The sequence below is a fragment of the Pristis pectinata genome, chromosome 19 (genome assembly GCF_009764475.1).
Source record: "Pristis pectinata isolate sPriPec2 chromosome 19, sPriPec2.1.pri, whole genome shotgun sequence".
NCBI classification, from domain to species: domain Eukaryota; kingdom Metazoa; phylum Chordata; class Chondrichthyes; order Rhinopristiformes; family Pristidae; genus Pristis; species Pristis pectinata.
In genome coordinates, this window is record NC_067423.1 from 1,047,258 (window position 1) to 1,067,885 (window position 20,628).

Sequence of the window (20,628 nt, forward strand, 5' to 3'; positions counted from 1 at the left end):
TTTGGCATCGTGTTTGGCACAGACAGTGTGGGCCAAAGGGCCTGTTCCTGTGCTGTACTGTTCTGTGTTCTGTGAATCTCACTGTCAGAGGGCAGTGTAGTTCAGTGGGTGCAGTTTGGGAGAAGACCTTTGCCTTGTGAATGTTGCGTGTAAGGCCCATCTCATGTAGGTTTCCGTGAACGTGCCAACGATATCCCGGAGGGTGGCCTTTCATGGAACACAAACATCAGCTGCATTCTACAGCTCGATCCTGAGGTTCTGGAGTGTAGACATTGTCTTCAAATGTATTCTAGATGTGGTGTCCAGGACTGGCTGCAACACTCCACTTACATGAACCTCCTTCTAATTCCCAGAAAACTATATCACTGTATGTCATCTGGACTAGTCATCTGCCATGTCACCAAGCAGCTCACTTTCTGTTCAAGTCCATTGCTAAACTCCCACCATTTACCACACCACTAGAGTTGACACCATCTGCAAACTTTGGAATAGAGTTGAAGTCCAAATCATTAACATAAATCCAGAAATCAGTTTTCCTCCAGATTGGAGCTTCACTCTCCAGCCCCCTCCAATGAAACAACCTTTCTCTGCAACTGCCTCTGGTCCCTAAGTCGATCTCTGATTCAGGCTGTTCTCTCCCTCCCCCTCCCCCCCTCCCTCTCCTTCCCCCTCCCCCCTCCCCCTCCCTCCTTCTCCCCGTCCCTCCCCCCCTCCCTCTCCTTCCCCCTCCCCCCTCCCCCTCCCTCCTTCTCCCCGTCCCTCTCCCCTCCCCCTCCCCGTCCCTCCCCCTCCCTCTTCTTCCCACTCCCCCCTCCCCCTCCCTCCTTCTCCCCGTCCCTCTCCCCCTCCCCCTCCCCGTCCCTCCCCCCTCCCTCTTCTTCCCCCTCCCCGTCCCTCCCCCCCTCCCTCCTTCTCCCCGTCCCTCTCCCCCCTCCCTCTCACTGTCCCCCTCCCCCTCCCTCGCCCCCACCCCTCCCCCTCTCCCCTCCCCCTCCCCCCCTCCTTCTCCCCGTCCCTCTCCCCCCTCCCTCTCACTGTCCCCCTCCTCCTCCCCCTCCCCGTCCCTCCCCCCTCCCTCTTCTTCCCCCTCCCCCCTCCCCCTCCCTCCTTCTCCCCGTCCCTCTCCCCCTCCCCCTCCCCGTCCCTCCCCCCTCCCTCTTCTTCCCCCTCCCCCCTCCCTCCCTCCTTCTCCCCGTCCCTCTCCCCCTCCCCCTCCCCGTCCCTGCCCCCTCCCTCTTCTTCCCCCTCCCCGTCCCTCCCCCCTCCCTCCTTCTCCCCGTCCCTCCCCCTCCCTCCTTCTCCCCGTCCCTCTCCCCCTCCCCCTCCCCGTCCCTCCCCCCTCCCTCTTCTTCCCCCTCCCCCCTCCCCCTCCCTCCTTCTCCCCGTCCCTCTCCCCCTCCCCCTCCCCGTCCCTCCCCCCTCCCTCTTCTTCCCCCTCCCCCCTCCCCCTCCCTCCTTCTCCCCGTCCCTCTCCCCCTCCCCCTCCCCGTCCCTCCCCCCTCCCTCTTCTTCCCCCTCCCCCCTCCCCTCCCTCCTTCTCCCCGTCCCTCTCCCCCTCCCCCTCCCGTCCCTGCCCCCTCCCTCTTCTTCCCCCTCCCCGTCCCTCCCCCCTCCCTCCTTCTCCCCGTCCCTCCCCCTCCCTCCTTCTCCCCGTCCCTCTCCCCCTCCCCCTCCCCGTCCCTCCCCCCTCCCTCTTCTTCCCCCTCCCCGTCCCTCCCCCCCTCCCTCCTTCTCCCCGTCCCTCCCCCTCCCTCCTTCTCCCCGTCCCTCTCCCCTCCCCCTCCCCGTCCCTCCCTCCTCCCTCTTCTTCCCCCTCCCTCCTTCTCCCCGTCCCTCTCCCCCCTCCCTCTCACTGTCCCCCTCCCCCTCCCTCGCCCCCACCCCTCCCCCTCTCCCCTCCCCCTCCCCCCCTCCTTCTCCCCGTCCCTCTCCCCCCTCCCTCTCACTGTCCCCCTCCTCCTCCCCCTCCCCGTCCCTCCCCCCTCCCTCTTCTTCCCCCTCCCCCCTCCCCCTCCCTCCTTCTCCCCGTCCCTCTCCCCCTCCCCCTCCCCGTCCCTCCCCCCTCCCTCTTCTTCCCCCTCCCCCCTCCCCTCCCTCCTTCTCCCCGTCCCTCTCCCCCTCCCCCTCCCCGTCCCTGCCCCCTCCCTCTTCTTCCCCCTCCCCGTCCCTCCCCCCTCCCTCCTTCTCCCCGTCCCTCCCCCCTCCCTCCTTCTCCCCGTCCCTCCCCCTCCCTCCTTCTCCCCGTCCCTCTCCCCCTCCCCCTCCCCGTCCCTCCCTCCTCCCTCTTCTTCCCCCTCCCTCCTTCTCCCCGTCCCTCTCCCCCCTCCCTCTCACTGTCCCCCTCCCCCTCCCTCTCCCCCACCCCTCCCCCTCTCCCCTCCCCCTCCCCCCTCCCCCTCCCTCTCCCTCTCCCCTCCCCCGCCCCCCTCCCCCTCCCTCTCCCTCTCCCCTCCCCCTCCCCCCTCCCTCTCCTTCCCCCTCCCCCTCCCTCTCCCTCTCACTGTCCCCCTCCCCCTCTCCCCCCACCCCTCCCTCTCCCCCTCCCTCCTTCTCCCCCTCCCTCTCCCCCTCCCCCTCCCCGTCCCTCTCCCCCTCCCTCTCCTTCCCCCTCCCTCCTCCCTCTCCCTCTCCCCCCCTCCCTCTCCCCCCCTCCCTCTCCCCCCTCCCTCTCCCTCTCCCAGCCTCAGCTTGCTACAAGCAGCCCGTGAACCTCAGGGAGAGGGAATTGACTGATGGGATTGCTGTGGTATTGACTCAAATATCTGAAACAAAGTTAGAAATTAAAACAAAAACTATTCTGTATCAGTGTAAAGAGCACTGAACTGTGAAATAATTCCTGCTGCGAGCGACAGTCCACATATATAAAGTTAGTGTTTCTGGGACCAGAGGTGGATGTGTGGTGATTGCGACTTGGTGTCCCACACATCTTGTACAACAGGTACAATGTTTCACTGTTCTTTTCCAACAGATTAGTTTATAAATGCCTGACGTTCTAATCTGTTTATCAATTAATGCATATTACAGGAAATTGGGTTGTCTTCACTGGAGCATTGGATGCTGAGGGGATGATCTGACAGAAGTTTATAAAATCATGAGATGCACATACAGGGCGGATGGTCAGAGTATTTTTCCAAGATTGGAAATGTCAAGTACTGGAGGGTTAGGGTTAATACTGGAGGGCATAGGTTTAAATGTCAAATACTGGAGGGCATAAGGTTAATCTGAGAGGGGAAAGTTTAAAGTAGATGCGTGAGGCAAGTTTTTTCACAGAGAAGGGTAGGTACGTGGAACGCACTGCAGGAAACATGGGAGAAACATGTATGATAGCAACGTTTAAGGTGCATTTAGACAGACACATGAACAGGCAGGGAATGGAGGGAAATGGACTACGTGTAGAGAAATGTGATTAGTTAGATTAACATCATGGTCAGCACAGACATGGTGGGCCGAAGGGCCTGTTCCTGTGCTGTACTGTCCTAAGTTCTAAAAGGGTGATAAAACAACACACCCTGTGGACAAGTGACCACACAGCACAACCTCCAAGCTTGAAGTTAATCTATTGTGTGTGGGCTCCAGAGATGATCTTCACAGCCAGGTTCACATGTACTGATGGCAAACCTCAGCAGTTTCAGTATCATTCCTCAGCCCAATGGGATTTAACCTATTTGGGAACAGAGAAACACTGAAATCCTTTCTTTAAAGAGTTATATTAAATCTTGCCTCCATTATCTACTGACAAACCAAAAACTGCTTTCAAGATAAAGCTTGAAAGAGCAGTCTCAGAGTGCCAACAGAAATCAACATATCATCGCGAAGAGTAGCTGGCGGATCTCATTAACTGGGAAGTTAAATTCTTGCCCACAAAAGTCTCTTGATGCTTTTTAACTAATATAAATAAATGAACAAAATGAAAAAGACTATCAATTAATGCATTTCCAAAAAAGTGTTGGAATTGTTCCTTGTCACATCAAGATTTAAGAATAAGGCCACATTGTCTCATTTATTATTTCTTGATTTCACAATATTACGTTTTTATTTTTCCCCAGAGTTTCACATGCAGTTGAAGCTGTCAGTAATCAGCTCAAGTTGCTTCTATTCTAGGTCTCTTGAGTCATTAGTTGGACATCAAATGTAATATTTTCAGGCAATGGAATTGGTTTCCTAATGGGTTGTTGTCATGAAAATCAAAAATTTACCTGCAGATGCTGGAAATCTGAAACAAAACCAGAAATTATTGGAAACATTAAGCAGGTCAGGCAGCATCTGTAGGAAGAGAAACAGAGTCAATGATTCAGGTTGGTGACCCTTCACCAGAGCCGGGAGGGTGAGGGTGGGGGTTGTCTTTGATAAGGTAAAACCGGGGGGACCATGGGGATAAGGTTTAAACTGGCTATCCGGTCAATTTTTATTGGTGACTGGATTACTATTATAACACGCACTGAAATACAATGACAGGATTTTGCTTGTGTGCCATCCAGACAGATCATGCCACACATGAGTACATCAAGGTACAGAATGCAGTGTGACAGTGACAGAGAAACTGCAGTGCAGGGAGACAAATAAAGTGCAAGGGCCACGAGAGATGAAGAATTCCTTGTCAGTGTTTGAGAGGACCATACAAGAGTCTGATAACAGTGGGATAGAAGCTGTCCTTGGGCCTGGTGGGACGCGCTCTGGAGCTTTTGTATCTTCTGCCTGATAGGAGGGGGGAGAAGAGAGAATTGTTGGAGTCAATATTCCTTCTGTCCTTGTGGACTAAACGCTGGTGTTCCACAGAGTGACCACCCAATCTGTGGCAGGTTATGGTCACTCTACACTCTGCTTTCCTTCATTCAAACATTTACTAGAATATACACTAAAAAACGTGCAGTTGCTTTGGTAAATTCCACTCTAATTTATTGATTGAGTGAGAGAATGTTTGAATATTTAAGCAACTTCCAGACTATTGCAAGCACCTGTGCAATGGGCAGCAAACCCAGACTACCTGAGAGAAAGAGAGTCCTGGACACCAGAATTGTACAGCACAGAAAACAGGCTCTTTGGTCCCACATGTCCATGCCAACCCTTCATACTGTTACACTGACGGCTGTCTAAAAATATCTCCCCTCAACACTGACCAGTTGCTTCAGAAAAGTATCCAACACCTAAGCCATTATTCCTGCCAGCTCCCAATTGCAGCTGATCCCCATCAGTGTGGGAGCGCCTCTGATGTCACTATCAGTGTGGGAGCCCGTCTACTGATCCCCATCAGTGTCGGAGCCCCTCTGCTGTTACCATCAGTTTGGGAGCCTCTACTGCCGATCCTCATCAGTGTGGGAGCCCCTCTGCTGATCCTATTCAGTGGAGGAGCCCTGCTGCTGATCGCCATCAGTGTGGGAGCCCCCACTGCTGATCTCAATCAGTGTGGGAGCCCCCTCTGCTGTCACCATCAGTGTGGGAGCCCGTCTGCTGATCCCCATCAGTGTGGGAGCCCGTCTGCTGATCCCCATCAGTGTGGAAGCCCCCACTGCTGATCCCCATCAGTGTGGGTGCCCCCTCTGCTGATCTCCACCAGTGAGGGAGCCCCCCTGCTGATCTCCATCAGTGTGGGAGCCCCCTCTGCTGATCCCTATCAATGTGGGTGCCTGTCTTATGTCACTAGCAGTGTGGGAACCCCACTGCTTCTCTCCATAAGTGTGGGAACCTCCTCTGCTGTTACCATCAGTGTTGGAGCCCCCTCTGCTGATCTCCATCAGTGTGGGAGCCCCTCTGCTGATACCCATCAGTGTGGGAACCCCTCTGCTGATCCCCATCAGTGTGGGAGCCCCCTCTGCTGATCTCCACCAGTGAGGGAGCCCCCCCTGCTGATCTCCATCAGCGTGGGAGCCCCCTCTGATGATCCTCGTCAGTATGGGAGCCCTTCTGCTGAAGCCCATCAGTGCGGCAGCCGCTCTGCTGATCTCCATCAATGAGGGAGCCCCGACTGCTGTTACGATCAGGTTTGGAGCCCCTCTGCTGTCACCATCAATGTGGAAGACCCCTCTGCTGATCCCCATCAGTGTGGGTGCCCCCACTGCTGATCTCCACCAGTGAGGGAGCCCCCCCTGCTGATCTCCATCAATGTGGGAGCCCCCTCTGCCGATCCCCATCAGTGTGGGAACCCCCTCTGCTGATCTCCATCAGTGTGGGACCCCCTCTGCTGTTACCATCAGCGTGGGAGCCCGTCTGCTGATCGCCCTCAGTGTTGTATCCCCTTCTGCTGATCCCCCTCGGTGTGGGAGTCTCTCTGCTGTTCCCATCAGTGTGGGAGCCCCCACTGCTGTTACCACCAGGGCGGGAGCCCCTCTGCTGTCACTATCAGTGTGTGAGCCCTCTCTGCTGATGCCCAGCAGTGTTGGAGCCTTTCTGCTGATCTCCATCAGTGAGAGAGCCCCTCTGCTGATTCCCATCAGTGTGGGAGCCCCTCTGATGATGCCCATCATTGTGGGAGCCCCCTCTGCTCAAATCCATCAGTGTGGGAGCCTCTCTGCTGATCCCCATCAATGTGGGAGCCCCCTCTGCTCAAATCCATCAGTGTGGGAGCCTCTCTGCTGATCTCCATCAATGTGGGAGCCCCCTCTGCTCAAATCCATCAGTGTGGGAGCCTCTCTGCTGATCCCCATCAATGTGGGAGCCCCCTCTGCTCATATCCATCAGTGAGGGACCCCCTCTGCTGATCCCCATCAATGTGGGAGCCCCCTCTGCTCAAATCCATCAGTGAGGGAGCCCCTCTGCTGATCTCCATCAGTGAGGGAGTCTCCACTGCTGTTACCATCAGGTTTGGGCCCCCTCTGCTGTCACCATTAGTGTGGGAGCCCCTCTGCTTATCCCCATCAGTGTGGGAGCCCCTCTGCTGTCTCCATCATTGTTGGAGACCCCTCTTCTGATTCCCATCAGTGTGGAGCCCTTCTGCTGATCCCCATCAGTGTGGGACCCCTCTCTGCTGATCCACATCAGTGTGGGAGCCCCCTCTGCTGATCTCCATCAGTGTGGGAGCCCCTCTGCTGTTACCATCAGTGTGGCAGCCCCCTCTGCTGTTACCATCAGGGTGGGAGCCCGTAACCTACAGTAGTGATGGGGTCAAACCCTGGTCACCTATGCTATCGTCACTGGGAGTGACAGTTCTTCCTGTCTGTCCCTAGACATGGTTCTTCATCCAGGACAATCTCCCAGTGATTGGGAGAGTGTAGCTTACCTCTCCAGATGGCAGCTTGAGTTTAGGATTACAAAGAGCATCCAGTCCTCATCATGTAACATGGGAAGGGCCAGGGTGGGTTAGTGGGAACACTGGGGGCCAGAAACTGTGCTATGCCACTTTGTTTAAGTGCATGCTCAAAGTCAACAATTTTTGGGCAGTGAATCAATGGTAAATTCAAACATAAGATTGTAAAGGTACATAATTGTTGTTGGAGACACAGTCCTGATTCAGGGACTTGACCCGAACAATTGCCATCTGGCCTCACAACCCCGATCTTGACGTGGAGAGTTCCCGGTGTGAGCTGAGGTGTTTGGTCCGTATTCTGCAGGTTTCTTTGATATCTCTTGTCAGTTTCTGCACTTGCTGGACCCATCAGAGACATGTGGCCACTGACCGAGAGGCAGGGCCACAGCTCGTGGGCTACTGCACTGGTGGAACACGGGGGATACACAGCCATGTTTCAGAGAGCAGGGGGCAAGGACTGATCTCTGAGGGCGGAGAGTGGGAAGGAATCAGAACTCAGTGGAGAAAGGGAAGGTGGGGGTAGGCCTTGTTGGATCTCAGAGTGAAGGGTGTGGTACAGTTGTCAAAGTGTAGGAGCTAGGGCACAGGGGCCAGATTTCCGTGCAGGGGAACCAAAGCAATTAGCCTAGGCATGCTGGGGTAAGCAAACCTGTTCGTCCTACTTGTGCTGCAAGGTTCTGAGTTTAATCACAGTGTATCAATGCCTCCATTCAGTTGTCAGGTATCCCATCACCGAGGCAATCTCGTTGAGCAGGATTAAACATAAGAGCAAGGCTGCAGCCTGAGTTCTGTCCATCTCCCGAGGGTGGGTTATTGTGTCTCTCTTCACACTGCCCCTGGCCTTCTCTCACACCCTGGAGGGCGAGTCAGCAAAAAGTGGGGTTGGGTTGAGTTTTTCCAATTTTCACTGACTCCTCCTCTCAATCTATGAAGAACTGATGTTTGCAAAATGCTGTTGTACCTTTCCAGTGTTGTGCAGAGAGAGTTTGAGGAAACACCTGGAGTAGCTCAGCTGAGTTCATGCTGTGAACTGAAGCTGCTCAGTGTGGCCAGTGTGCACCTCACTCATGTCTCCAAGATCCAGCAGCAAAGCCAAGTCCACAAACAATGGGTAACATTGGGTAACAGGGTTACCTCCTCGACATCACACTCTGAAAATTCTATAGTTTAAAAGAAAAGTTTATTCAACAACCGAATACATGCCAAAAGAAATAATTTACAGCAGCAATTTCATAATATTCCTTTCCAGTTTTTGGTAACCCTTGAAAATGCAGTGAGAAATAGAGAAGTGAAGACTCAGTAACTACCGAATATACATGCTTTGAATAACTGCAAAGTGTACATTTATGTATCAGGACAAACTAACCAAATAAACAGCTTTTTGCATTTCATCTGGCCAGATTTTGGGCTGGTTACATAGACACTAAAATAGCTGATACATACAAATGAAAACTAAATTCCTATCACCATTGCAATAAAACTTAATATTGTCCCTCTTTGTCTAACAAAAATATATATATACACCAGTCTGGGCAAATGGATAACAAAATGATGAACGATTTACCTCAGAGCCTTGCTAATGGCTAAATAGGGGGAAGGTCACTGTCTAATATCATTTATTGGAGAAAACCAATTTATAAAACACATTCACATGCATCTGTTTTTACACAGTACCTTTCAATAGACCATAAAATTATGAATTCTTTCTGCAAACAAAGCACATCAAAACTACAAGAGGTTGCAAGGTGTCAATATTATGGTCCATAAACCTTTCCTTTAAACAATAATTTATTGCCATGAAACTAGTGCTGCACTGGATTATCAGCCTCTCAGCCATTGTTCGCATACAGTTAACATTCTTTCTGGGATGGGCATTCTGTTTGATTGTTTACCTCCCTATGGCTGGTTACTGGACAAGCATTATTTGAAACCACACACTTCAGTGTTATCTTCAGTATTGTCACCCACGTACATAATGTTGGATCAGGAAGGGGTTTACAAGAATGTTGATGGACATCAAATGTTATCTGTCCACAGTCAAAGAGCAAAAATTAATTGTAAATCAACATTACAGGAGAAAGATTAAAAAACACTTCACACAACCATTGGAATGTCTGAGTTTTCCAAACAATCCGAAGTCATCCAGCTACAGCTGGTGTTGCGGGGTAATGTCTGATTGGAGCGTCAGCCAACACAGAGCTCACAAGCTCGTGCACAACACCAGCAGCCACATATTACTTGTTTGTCCAATTTGCTGGCCTCCTGAGTTAAGTTGTGGCAACCCCATTCACCCAGGTGAGTTGTGCATCTTTCTTGGGCGATGCAACATCCTCACTCAGGAACCAGAGATGATGAGATCGACAGCACATCAGAGAACCAGGAGTTCCAGGAACCATTTGTGGGCTGTGTGCCAATGTAAAGTGGGTTTGACTTTGTGACTGCTTGTAAAACTCCATCTGTAAATGGAACCCCACGGCACTTTGCATTTCTTGAATCGTTTACAAGATTTTCTCCTGACCTTGTTCCCCCTCGCCTGCCTCCATTCTCAGGCCTGTTCACCCATGCAAAGCGGGGTTTGGACACCACAATCTGCACCTTGGCTTTCTGGGAGGATGCTGGATGATTGGTTGGTTTAGAACAAATCTTCTTTGATCCCTCTCAATCGCCGAGAGATGGAGAGAGGGGTAGCCCAGACACACATGACCTTCTCGTTAACTGAACCGGGAAATGGAAGATGCCCCTCATGCAGTTGAGGTAGTTAGTGAGTTTAAATGCTGGACATTCCTGGATCATCTACCGTGATATAAAATAGTCAAATATTTGAGCTGCAGGGGTTAATTTTACAGAAGATTAAACATAGCCTGGGGTAGATTATAAAGAACAATCCTAAACAATTAAGACAGTAATATCTGTTATTTTATTACAAATATTAGTTCTCAACTTTAATATGTTGTTTATTGTCAAGTGAAGTTGATTATTTTTCTGCACTGTTGCCATTCTAATGCTTTACCTAAAGTTTACTTAATGCAGTTATTTCAAACACACAAACCAACAGGGGGCTTGATGCACAATGTATTCTTCCTTATACTTGAGGAAGAATTATGTTGATTGAAAGAAGGCCACTTAGCCCATAACAATTCCTTGTAAAACAATTACTCTAACCCTGTACTGGGATTGTTAGAATCTCAGTTTGGTCCCCATCACTCTGCAGCCTCATCAGCGTAACATTGAAGGTCGGAGCTTATATTACTTCTGGAATGATTTACTCGTGATTTTAGTTCCTAAGAGCTACTACACTTGACCCTCCAAGATCTCTTTCTGGAGTATCTTCAGACTCACTTTCGTGGTCAGTGGCATTCCTAACAGAATTCTTGTTTTATTTGCATCCAGTTTCTGGAATTGTACAAAACTTTAATTTAAACAAAAGTCACATAAGAATTCAACAGGAAGTAACTACCCTGACACCAGTGTGCTGGACTTAGAGTAATTGATAAGCAATGTTACCTCCCTCCCAGAACAATATCAGTCACAGGCATGACCTTCACTTGAGTTGAGAGCCGTCTTCTACTCAAGTGACTGAAGACTCAGCTCCAGTCTCATCTTTTTCAAAACTTCTTTCCATAAAATCCACCATCACTGGACACAAATAGAATATCTCTTAATATGTCTCCATTAACGTGAAGTTCTACTTAAATTAGGTGGACCATCTGTCTTGTTTTCCATGTTCCACAAGTACCCCAATGACTGCACTCCTTCTCAGTGGTCATTCAACGTGCAGAAAAGCTGTGTTTTTGGATTCCTGTTCTAAGCCAAAAGCAACTAGGCAGCACTCTCATTTCTTCAGGACATGCTGACAGTAGTCACTCAGCCAAATTTGTCTCCCTGTCTCCTCGTGCCTGTCACCGAGCCCAGTAGACTGGTCTACCTGAAATGCACGTTCGCTGCCGTTGGGTTGAGTTTGGGGAGAGGGAGGGGGTGGGAGCACACATTCAACAGTTTCACATGACAGTGAACTGATTACTGACACCACAGCCTTGCTGTATCCGGATATCCACTGTCAGCACATGTTGCATTCCTGAACAACAGCAGGCTGGTTTTAGGATTGTCTAAATCTTGTTTCCCCGAACGTGTCTCTGTTCTTCACTTCAAGGATGCAAGTCCTTTCCATGGATGTGACGATAAACTATTAACACATTCTGACTGAGCCAAAACATCGAGTCTGCCCGCCACTTTATCTGAACCGAGTTGGCGGATTTCAGTCAGTTGCAAGTCATGTTGAAGCAGCGAGTTCAGTCCAACTACGAGATGCAATTCACAATCACCATGCTGCGTTAACGAAAAGAATGAGGAGTTGAATAAGGACAGTGAGCGGTGGTTGTGTTTCTGGGTGAGCATCCCATACACTTGTAAACATCAACATAATGCAATGACCGAGTTAATGTGTGTATTGCATCTTGTTTGAATTTAATGTGCGTCAGGGGGTGTCCTGTTAGACACTTCTTGGTGCTCTCTCGGACTCGTGGGTCCGCCTATTTCGACCCTTCTTGTTTTCCTGAAGGTGCTTCCACTTGTTGCCATGGACAGGTGAGTGTGAGAGCCCCTGCTTCCGTCGACGGCGGTCACGCCTCCACACCTGCTCACAGAACTCGTCCATGGTGTTGAGGTTGGGGTGGTTAATCAGCTGCATGAAGTCCCTGTACCAGACCTTCTGGATTGCAGAGGTGATGCTGTGACTCTCTTTGGCCCTCAGCCCCTCATCGTCCTCCTTGTGTAGGAGTTCCTCCAAATGCTCGGTGTCGATGATCTCCAGGGAGACCTTTAGCAGGGTCTGCATGAAGCCGTGCTCGATGGTCTGGCAAATGTACGTGCCTGCATCCTTCCGCCGGAGGTTACGCAGCAGCAGTCCCTGCTCGGTCTTGATGATGCGGTCATCGGTGCTAATCTACAGCAGAGGGAAGCACACCGGATCAGCAGATGGACCACAGACCACTGAATCGGAGAATTATTATAGCACAGGAGTCAATCTGCTCACTGAGTCCAAACAGAACACCCATCTTTCCCCACTGCCCTTCAAATTATCCCCTCAGGGTCTATCCAATTCCCTCAGGCCACCTTACAGAAGTGTTTAAGATTGTGAGAAGCATAGATGACAGTAACAGACCTTTCCCCAGGGTAGGGGAGTCCAAAACTAGGGGACATAGGTTGAAGGTGAGAGGTGAAAGATTTAAAGGGGACCTGAGGGGCAACTCTTCCACACAGAGGGTGGTGAGTATATGGAACGAGCTGCCAGAGGAAGTGGGTGAGGCAGGTACAACAGTAGCATTTAAGAAGCACTTGGATAGGTACATGGAGGGGCGGATATGGGCCGAACACAGGAAATTGGGACTAGCTGAGTGGGCACCGTGGTCGGCATGGACTGGTCGGGCCGAAGGGCCTGTATCCGTGCTGAGTTTCTCCACGGCTCTATGACAGCCCGGATACACCTGTTCCATCACCTGCGGGACTGAGCTCGCGATCCTGATACCATTGGAAGGAGGAAGCTCAGGCTAAAGGTTTGAAAGTCAAAGGTCTGGAGAAGGAGAACACAGAACATGGAACAGTACAGCACAGTACAGGCCCTTTGGCCCATGGTGCTGTGCTGACCTGTATAAACCTACTCCATGATCAATCTAAACCTTCCCTCTTGCACAGCCCATAACCCTCCATTTTCCTTACATCCATGTGTCTATCTAAGAGTCTTTCAAATGTCCCTATTGTATCAGCATCTACCACCACCTCCAGCAGTGCGTTCCACTCTCTGGGTAAAGAACCTACCTCTTGACACCTCCCCTGAACATTCCTACTCTGACCTTAAACGGATGTCCTCTGGTATTGGCCATCGCTGCCCTGGGGAAAAGGTGCTGGCTGTCCACTCTATCTATGCCCCTCATAATCTTATACACCTCTATCAAGTCGTCTCTCATCCTGCATTACTCCAAAGAGAAAAGCCCTGGCTCGCTCAACCTTTCCTCAGAAGACGTGTTCTCTAATCCAGGCAGCATCCTAGTAAATCTCCTCTGTACCCTCTCTAAAGCTTCCACATCCTTCCTATAATGAGGTGACCAGAACTGAACACAATACTCTAAGTGTGGTCTGACCAGAGTTCTATAGAGCTCTTGAACTCAATACGCCGACTAATGAAGGCCAGCACACCATACGCCTTCTTAACAACCCTATCAACTTGTGCAGCAACTTTGAGGGATCTATGGATTTAGACCCCAAGATCCCTCTGTTCCTCCACACTGTTAAGAATCCTGCCATTAACCTTGTACTCTGCCATTAACCTTGTACTCTGCCTTTGTTCTTCCAAAGTGTATCACTTCACACTTTTCCGGATTGAACTCCATCTGCCACTTCTCCGCCCAGCTCTGCATCCTGTCCATATCCCATTGTAACCTATGACAACCTTCTACACTATCCACAACCCCTACAACCTTTGTGTCATCAGCAAACTTACTAAACCATTCCTCTCATCCATGTCACTTACAAAAATCACAAAGAGCAGGGGTCCCAGAACAGATCCCTGCAGAACACCACTGGTCACGGACCTCCAGGCAGAATATTGTCCATCTACCACCACCCTCTGCCTTCTGTGGGCAGCCAATTCCAAATCCACACAGCCGAGTCTCCATGGATCCCATGAAATCTGAAATAAGAACTACTGTGGAGAAGGATGGCAGCATTCACTGGGGCCACTCCATCCCTTTCCTTGTTTCACATTTACTCACATCTTCCCCATTCACTTTATGAACAATTCAGCAAAAACTCACTGGAAAGTCCTTTGTGAAGGATTAGATGTGAATGAAGAGGATGGAAGGAAATGAAGTGATTGGTAAAAGCAAGTGAACAAAAAAAGACTTAGAAGTTCATTCACACGAAACTCCAAAACAAATTGTGTTGTGTGGTTGAACTTTGGCTCCAGCAGCCAGTCGCAGCTGCTTACATTTAGCGTTTGCCCTTATCTACTTACAACCTCAGAAAACTGACTGATTTTTCATACATGATTTTCCTTCCATAAATCCATGTGAACTCCACCCAGTCTTGTAATTATTTCTATGTGTCCTGCTAACGATTCCAGCATTTACCCTAATCTAGTAAAATATCATGTGGTGCACTTGATTTTGATTATGTTCTGTCAAAACAAAGCTCGAAATGTCTCCTCAATAGAGTGATGAATCTCTTCAGCCTCCAGCATCACAAAGAAGTTTATGGTTAACACTTTTCACAGAGTTATGAACAATCCCAATGCTCCCGGGGTTAACACCATGCATGGAACAGGTTCAGTTAGTTTTTCTGTGCAAACCCTTGCTGTACTGTTTCTCAGTTACTTGCTCTCGAACTGAAACTAAGATAATGCCAACAGCTCATGCAGCGAGATCACCTCAGCAAGAGGTGAAGGTGACTCATCGAGGCTGAGCAGAAGGAGAATCCTTGTGCTGGGAGCTCTGTGCCGGATCACCGAGTGCCTGAACATCAACTGTTTGAAAGTAAGCCACCCAAGAGTGTTTCACCGTGCAAGTGAAAATCAAAGGTAAATATGATTATGGCTAAAAATATAAACAAAAGTATTCCTTTATGACTTATAAAGGGCATGCGTCTGAGCCGCAGGTTCCTAAATTTCCTCAGTCCCACAACACCAAAGGTTGGGAGCTACACCCAGTCTCAAGAAACACAAAATGTAATCTGAATTCTGTGACATCGGAGGAAGGAAACTCCAGATTTCATCCTAGCTCAGAGAAAACTCGGTGAAATCTAAAAGTCACATTGTTCTTCAAAGCAGTGCCAGAGAGGTGATTTGCTTTTCTAATTCTAATCCTTCTTGTAACACAATGGTATAAATTCTCAGCTATAAAATATCTTGCTATAAACTCAGCTTTATCACTGAGATATAAGATTCCCCTTCATGCAAATTCCTGTCTTCTACAACCAGTTTGTGTTTTCCGAGGCTGAAATGAAGGAGGTCGATTGACGGTGGTGCACCTGCCCATGTCTGGCTGGGAGGGTTCAGGCACTTGGTGGCACCAGTTCATCTGGTCCTGCAGAGAAAGTAACCGCCAGATTATGCAAGAGGTTATCAGCTGATTCTGCCTCCTTCCTTCCTAGAGTAAAAAGGTGGGGAGGGTGCAGGGGGTGTTGGAGTGTCCGTCAGCATGAAGCATGAAGAAGCGTGGACAAGGTTACAGTGAGTACTAGAAATGTAAGTTATTAACCAAAAGGAAGTGGATAAATCCTAACAATCTGAACCAAACAGTGGATGGAATTGCACTGAAATATTGATAACCAGTGCATCAGTTCATTAGTATTGAATTTAATTTCCCTTATGTCAATGAAAGCTTTCATCTGTTTCAAATTTATCTTCTGGTGCTCCGGTTTCCACCCACATCCCAAAGACATTTTAGTGAGTTAATTGTCCACTGTAAATTGCCCTCTGCTGTAGGCAAGTGTCAAAGGAAACAAAGTGAAGTTGATGGTTGTGTGTGTGAGGGAGTCACAGGGGCACAGAGAAATGGGATTGCTCCCCTGGGAGTCAGTATGGACCCGATGGGCTAAATGGCCTCCTCCTGTGTTATTGTACAAGAAGATGAGGTTCCTTTAAACAGCCACACTAGTATTGTGCCAATGTCACACACTTACCAAATCACAATCACATTAATATTGCACTGCACCAATATTGTGTTGTGCTAATCTCAGAGCATAAAACAAGCTGCTGGAGGAACTCAGTGGGTCAGGCAGCACCTGTGGAGGCAGAGGGATGGTCCGTGCTTTGGGTCAAGACCCTGCATCAGGGCAAAGTGTAGAGGGGATGTAGCCAGTATAATGAAGTGAGAAAGAGGGGTGGGGCACTGGCAGGTGAGAGGTGGATCCAGGGTGGGAGGGGTGGAGTTGGGAGACAGAGGCTGATGGGTGATAGCTGGAAACACATGAGGAGAGAGGGAAAAAGGGGACAGGTGGAGCCAGGTATGGGGAGGGGAGGGGAGGGGAGGGGAGGGAGGGGAGGGGAGGGGAGGGGAGGGGAGGGGAGGGGAGGGGAGGGGAGGGGAGGTGTGTGCGGGGAGGGGAGGGGAGGGGAGGAGAGGAGAGGGGAGGGGAGTGGGGAGGTGGAGCCAGGTAGGGGGGGGAGGAGGGGAGGGGACAGGTGGAGATGGAGGCTGAGAGAGGAAGGGAGGATAGGGGATGGGTAGGGAGGGGATGGGTAGGGAGAGGATGTGTAGGGAGGGAATGGGTAGAGGATGGGTAGGGAGGTGATAAATAGGGAGGGGATGGGTAGGGAGGGGATGGGTAGGGAGGTGATGGGTAGGGAGGTGATGGGTAGGGAGGGGATGGGTAGGGAGGGGATGGGTAGGGAGGTGATGGGTAGGGAGGTGATGGGTAGGGAGGGGATGGGTAAGGAGGGGATGGGTAAGGAGGGGATGGGTAGGGAGGTGATGGGTAGGGAGGGGATGGGTAGGGAGGGGATGGGTAGGGAGGGGATGGGTAAGGAGGGGATGGGTAGGGAGGGGATGGGTAGGGAGGGGATGGGTAGGGAGGTGATGGGTAAGGAGGTGATGGGTAGGGAGGGGATGTGGACCCAGATCAGGGAGGGAGGTTGGGCATATGGAGCCAGTGGGGAGCAGAATGAAACTGGGTGATGGGGTCTCGGGGGGGTGGGGAGAGAGACTGGGTGGATCAGGTGGGGAGGGAAAGGAGAACAGGGGGGAGCGCCGGGCGGGGGGGGGAGCACCGGGCGGGGGGGGAGCACAGGGGGTGGGGGGAGGGAGGGGGAGGGGGAGGGGGTGGTTACCTGAAAATGGAAAACTCAACACACAAAACAACTACAATTTGATAATCATCACGTATCACGTATCACGTATCACGTATCACGCCAATACACGTAAAATCACACCCACGTCACGTTCATGTGATATCAAACCACATGAAGATCACACTAACTACACCAAACACACAGCACACTAACTTCACATCATCACGTTATATTTTCATACCAGTCCTACACTTATCACATACTGTAGGTTATCGCTTGGTATCAGGGTCATTTCACACAAATTTCACACCACTGTCATATTAATGTGCACTAATTGCACAATATTGTCACACTAATCCCGCAACATTGATGCAGTAATCTCACACTAACGTGGATGAATCTCTCAGTATTATCACACTAATCCCACACCACACTGCTGTCACACTAACTCTGCACCAATCACGTTCTAATGCTACACTGACGCATTTTGATCTGAAGCCATTACCTCCTCCTTGTGCTCTTCATTCTGCCTCTGGAACTGCCAGAGTGCCAGTGCCTGCTGCGATTTGGGAATGCATTCCAAGAAGGTGGTGCTGTTCTCTACCCCATAGATAATCTTCATCTCCATGTTGTCATGTTCATGTATATTGTCTGCAGAAAGAGAAGGCTGTCAGCAAACATACAGATGTCAACAGACCACTGTGCTCGTTGTGGAAGGCAAAGAAAAGTCTTACTCGATGACATTAGAATTGTGACTTGGAAGAAGGTCTCATTTCACTGTCACTTTCATCTTCTAGTCTTGGCGTTTACTATTTGCTGCAATATTCTTTCAGAAGTTTCCATCAGTTTTCCAAAATCAGAACACTAATGCTTAGAATTCACTTCTGCTTGGCAGGGAACCTTCCTGTCAGTGAACACTGCTATTTTGTTCTAATTTCTTTGAGGAAGTTGGTTGTAATTGCGACTGTTAGAGCTTTTAGTGTGCAGATGTTCTCTCAGGTTTAACATCATTGGACCTTTCCTTAAGCAGCCCTTGAAGCACTGACAAATTGGAGTGTACTTTTATTCCAATATCTAGTCACACAAGTGAGCCCCGTTACAGTTAAGGCAGCTGAGCTCATATCTACCACCACTGATCTTGGCCAGTCAAATGGGGCTACCTCAGGTAGACAACGTGGTCAGCATGGACGAGTTGGGCTGAAGGACCTGTTTTCCATGCTGTACAACTTCATGCCTCTATAACATGAGACGGGGGGTAGGAGAGCACAAAGCAGGGTCTCAAACTGAGGCGCCAACCATCCCTCTGCCCTCACAGATGCTGCCTGACCCACTGAGTTCCTCCAGCACTTCGTTTTTTGGCCTCAAACACAAAGCCACCAGACTGAGAGTAACTTCAGACAGGATAACTTTGGCTCCCAACTGTAATGCACAAATACACTGAGACTAATTACACCTCAAATTTCAGAGCAGTATCATGTTATGAGAGATGTTGTACGTTTTCCTCACTGCTAAACATGTAATTAGGCAGGTTTCAACAATGTAACAGGAATGATAAACTCTGTGGGAACCAATCCACACACCGCTTGTTACAGCTGAACTGAAACTTTAACAGTGCCAGAGATTACAGAGTCAGGGTGAGAGAAGGGTAGTTTGTCAGAGAGTATTGTGTGTCCTAATGCGCAAATTGCAAGACAGGATTACAATGTCAGCTATACTCATTCCACGTCATCCAATGCCAGAAATATGAAACTTATCAGGTGTTGCATGGATCATCAGAGATTATAAGAATGATTATGGCCCATCTAAGAGTAGCTATTCTCTCATTACTATCGCATCCTGCACCCATGAGCTGTGCACCGTTAAAGAAATATTCAACGTAAAAAGAGAAAATGCTGGAAACACTCAGCAGGTCAGGCAGCTTCTGTGGAGATTGCCCCACAGTTACGTGAACAGGAATAGGGCTGTATGAGGGAAGGTGGACTCCAGTACACACCCTCAGGAAATCTACTCATGGCTGAGGTACAGATTGTGGACTAAACATCAGTTTTGACCAAGGAAGAGGTGCTTGAGCTTCTGGATGAGCTAAAATTAATGAGGAAGAGGAATTAGAAAGTCAAGTGGTGCTTAAAATGGATCCAGACGGGCTGGGTCTGAGGTTGCTGAGGGGAGTGAGGGAGAAAGTTACAGAGGTCATGGTCAGAAGTTTCAAAGTCAAGGATCAGAAACTTGTACATTACACCCTCGTTCAACAAAGGTTGTAGGGGTAAATTCATTAACTATAGGCCAGTCAATAAAACCTCAGTGTTGGGGAAAGTTATCAAAACAATAATCAGTGATAGAATTAGCAGCCACTTGGACAAGTGTAGATTGATCAGAAGACGCCTTGTTAAGGGCAAGTTGTGGTTAATTAACAATGGAGTTTTCTTTTTCTGAAGTTACAGAGGTTGTATAGTGGACTTCCAATGGACATTTGATAATGTGCCACCTAACAGGTTGGTCATCAAGATGGAAGCCCATGAAATAAAAGGGGCTCAACAACACGGATGGAAAATTGGGTCATTGATGGGAAACGCAGTCTGAAGAACTGCAGGGAAGTGGACAGGAGAGCTCCCTGGAGTCAGGACTGGGACACAGCTTAATGACTTTAATTTAGGTACACAGGACATCATTTCCAAAAATTTGCCGATGACACAAACTTGGAGATGTAGTGAAGTGCCAGGACAGTTGGACTTCAAGGAGATATACACACAGTGGTGGGAGGGAGAATGGAATAGTGACGTTTGGGAAATGTTGCATTGTGGCAGGAAGAGTTTGAAGAGGCAACATGGAGGGCACACAAGACCCTCGAGTTGTTCATTGAAAGTTGCAGGGCAGTTAGAGAAAGACACAGGGGGTATCCTGGAGCTTTATAAACAGAGACAGGGTACAAGAGAGAAGAATCTTCACGAAATGGCTGTGGCTACAATCAAAGGTTTGTGTCCACTTTTGGGTGGCACCTTTTAGGAAAGATGTGAAGGTGCTGAAGGCACCGCAGAAAAGATTTACCAAAATTTTTCCAGAGATGAGGGACTTTAGGTGTGTGGATATTTGGGAGAAGCCGGGATCTGGTAGAAATTTTTTTAAGTCAGGAAGGGCACAGATGGAGAAGATTGAGAGAAACTATTCTCATTGGTGGAGGGGTCAGGAACCAAGGGACACAGAAGAATTAGTTCTTCTAAAAGGGAGAGATGTTCTAGCAATAAAAGCTTTGAGAAAGTTTGTCTTAGTTTGTTCGAACTCAGTACATTAGTTCAAAGTATGTGGCAACGAAACCATCACAAACTCACACTTCAGACAAATTCTCAGTTAGACAGGTGTCAGATTAAACACAGAGACCCACCACTTCTGTCGCCTGATCTTGGATAGGAAGAACTGTCGCAAGGTTACAGGGAAAGTCCACAGCCCACAATATTAGTTACAAACACATTCAAATGAAATCCCTGCATGTACACCTTCAACTAAACAACCATTCCTCGCCTCACTCCTGCTGTTACCAATAGACAAATGTTAATATACCAACATAGTTATCATGACTTCATCCTCACTGTTACCTGGGATGTGAACGTAT

At 49.5% G+C, this 20,628-nt stretch overlaps 1 protein-coding gene across 5 annotated transcripts in view; it reads right to left on the minus strand.

The window, feature by feature from the left end:
- Positions 1-8,460: 8,460 nt before the first annotated feature.
- LOC127580343 (semaphorin-3A-like) overlaps positions 8,461-20,628 on the minus strand; it is a 271,887-nt gene continuing 259,719 nt past the window's right edge. For all 5 annotated transcript variants that reach the window (XM_052033670.1, XM_052033668.1, XM_052033671.1 and 2 more), the window contains 2 exons: positions 17,527-17,672; positions 8,461-12,182 (listed from right to left, as the gene is read on the minus strand). In XM_052033670.1, the coding sequence (XP_051889630.1) occupies positions 11,730-12,182; positions 17,527-17,672 (599 nt within the window). In that variant the 3' untranslated portion in view covers positions 8,461-11,729. The remainder of the gene's footprint in view (positions 12,183-17,526; positions 17,673-20,628) is intronic.